General features: G+C 49.8%; 1 protein-coding gene across 1 annotated transcript; it reads left to right on the plus strand.

Annotated features, from left to right (window-relative positions):
- LOC109709080 lies at positions 1,380-1,922 on the plus strand. Its single transcript, XM_020231151.1, has one exon. It carries the CDS (start codon positions 1,380-1,382, stop codon positions 1,920-1,922), a length of 543 nt encoding a protein of 180 aa, XP_020086740.1.

Genomic DNA, 2,714 nt, shown 5'->3' on the forward strand with positions numbered 1-2,714 from the left:
GTTGGTGTATCGAGCGTGTAAAAGCTCGCGCTTCGCGGCGACCGTATCGGCGGCGAGGGCGAGGAAGATGATCAAAGGTGGTTGTGTAGCCTATTTGGCAACCATGGTAGATACTCAAGAGGAGCACCCAGAGTTGGGGAATATTCGAGTTGTATGCAAGTTTCCGGATGTGTTTCTGCCGAAGTTACCGGGATTGCCACCGGACCGGGAAGTTGAGTTCGTCATTGACTTAATTCCCAGGGCGGTGCCAATTTCGAAGGCTCCGTATAGAATGGCACCGGTAGAGCTAGTGGAGTTAAATGCTCAACTACAAGACTTGCTCGATAAAGGCTTTGTGAGGCCGAGCGTGTCACCGTGGGGAGCTCCGGTGCTATTTGTGAGAAAGAAGGATGGTACGCTTCGACTCTGCATGGATTATCGCTAGTTGAACAAAGTAACGGTCAAGAACAAGTACTCGTTGCCAAGGATTGACGATCTATTCGATCAGTTACAAGGGTCAAAGGTGTATTCGAAGATTGATCTCCAATTGGGGTATCATCAACTAAGGATTAGACTGAGGGATGTACACAAAACGGCGTACTGTACGCGGTATAGCCATTACAAGTTTACAGTAATGCCGTTTGGGCTTACTAATGCCCCGACAGCATTTATGGACTTGATGAACCGAGTCTTCAGGCCGTTGTTGGACCGGTGCATCGTAATGGTCATAGACGACATATTGGTCTATTCGAATGGCGATCATGCAAGAGGCGCATCAATCTCCCTATAGTATACACCCGGTCGGCACTAAAATGTACCAAGATCTAAAAGTGCATTATTGGTGGCCGGACATGAAGAAGGATATTGAAGAGTTTGTGGCTCAATGTCTTACGTGCCAACCAGTGAAAGCGGAGCACCGGTTTCCGGCAGGAAAGCTTCAGAGTCTACCAATACCTGTTTGGAAATAGGAGGACATTACGATGGATTTCGTTACCGGCTTGCCTCGATCACAAGGCGGACACGATGCAATATGGGTGATAGTGGATCGATGCATGAAATCGGCTCACTTCTTGCCGATTCACATTACGTGGTCGGGAGACAAGTTAGCTCAAGTATATCTTAACGAGGTGGTGAGACTGCATGGGGTTCCGATGTCAATTGTATCGGATCGAAACTCCAAGTTCACATCTCATTTTTGGAGGAGCTTACAGGATGCTCTTGCCACGCGGCTCCATTTCAGTACAGCATTTCATCCTCAAAGCGATGGACAATCAGAGAGGATGATACAAATCCTCGAGGATATGTTGCGAGCGTGTGTACTTGATTATAGGGGCGGATGGCACAGCTACTTACCAATGGCGGAGTTCGCGTATAATAACAGTTATCAGGAAAGCATCGCGATGGCGCCATTTGAGGCATTGTATGGAAAGAAGTGCCGTTCTCCGATTCATTGGAGCGAGGTGGGCGAGAGAGTTGCTCTCGGCCCCAATGTAGTGCGGGAGGCAGAGGAAAAAGTTAGCCTTGCCCGTCAGCGTCTAGCGACGGCACAATCAAGGCAAAAGAGTTATGCCGACAAGCGCAGAAGAGAATTAGAGTTCGTGGTTGGAGACCGTGTATTTGTGAAGGTATCGCCTATGCGAGGTGTAAGGCATTTTGGGGTCCGCGGGAAGTTAAGTCCCCGATATGTCGGACCGTTCGAGGTATTAGAGCGCATTGACGCGGTGGTGTACAAGGTTGCATTGCCACCGAGACTCGCGAGACTTCACGATGTATTTCACGTGTCGAACCTCCGAAAGTATATTCGCAACTCAACACATGTGCTAGAGTATGAGCCCGTGGAGTTGCGCGAAGACATGTCGTATGAGAAGTACCCGGTGTGCGTCCTCAATAGAGAAGAAAGGAAATTGCGGAGTTGCACAATTTCGTATGTAAAGGTCCAGTAAAGTAATCATGCAGTACGTGAGGCCACTTGGGAGCACGAAGATGCGATGCGGAGGATGTATCCGCACCTATTCGAGTCGACAAGTTGAGGTATGTTTAGTTTCGTGGACGAAATTATTTTAAGGGGTGGAGAATGTAATATACCAAAATCTCGGTAAACAAGTATCGAACTTTAGTCAAAGTGACCAAAGTGCGAGGTAGGTACACTTCGGAAAGGACGAAGGCGTCAAAAAGAGCAAAAGTGCATTATAGGGGATCTTTGAGAGCTAGAGAATCGAAATTCTACAAACCGCAGCTTTTGAGCTCTCGGAGACCGGTCCTTGAGGGGAGAGACCGGTCCCCGTACGCGTATTGGGCCGGGCAGAAAACTCTGCGCGCAACCTAGCTCTCGGGGACCGGTCCCTGGTGGGACAGACCGGTCCCCGTAGGTGCAAGAATTGTGAAATGGCTAAGTATTGGAAAGCTAGCTCTCGGGGACCGGTCCCTGGCGGGAGAGATCAGTCCACGTGCGCGTAGACAGAAAGGAGTGCTCTCGAGAATCGGTCCCTTCAGGGAGGTCCGGTCCCTAAAGGTCCGGTCCCTGAGGGGAGGACCGGTCCCCGTACGCGAGAATAGCCAGAATTGAGAAAAATTGGCTAAGTCCCTAGAGTCATGCTCTCGGGGACCGGTCCCTGTTAGAGAGAACGATCCCCGTGCCCGAAAAGTGCCCGGTCTAGGCAGTATGAGAGGCAACAAGTTGAGGAGTCTAAATGCATTTATGCATCAAATGGGTTATGTATGAAGGCGGTATGAGA

Source organism: Ananas comosus, linkage group 4, assembly GCF_001540865.1.
Source record: "Ananas comosus cultivar F153 linkage group 4, ASM154086v1, whole genome shotgun sequence".
NCBI lineage: Eukaryota > Viridiplantae > Streptophyta > Magnoliopsida > Poales > Bromeliaceae > Ananas > Ananas comosus.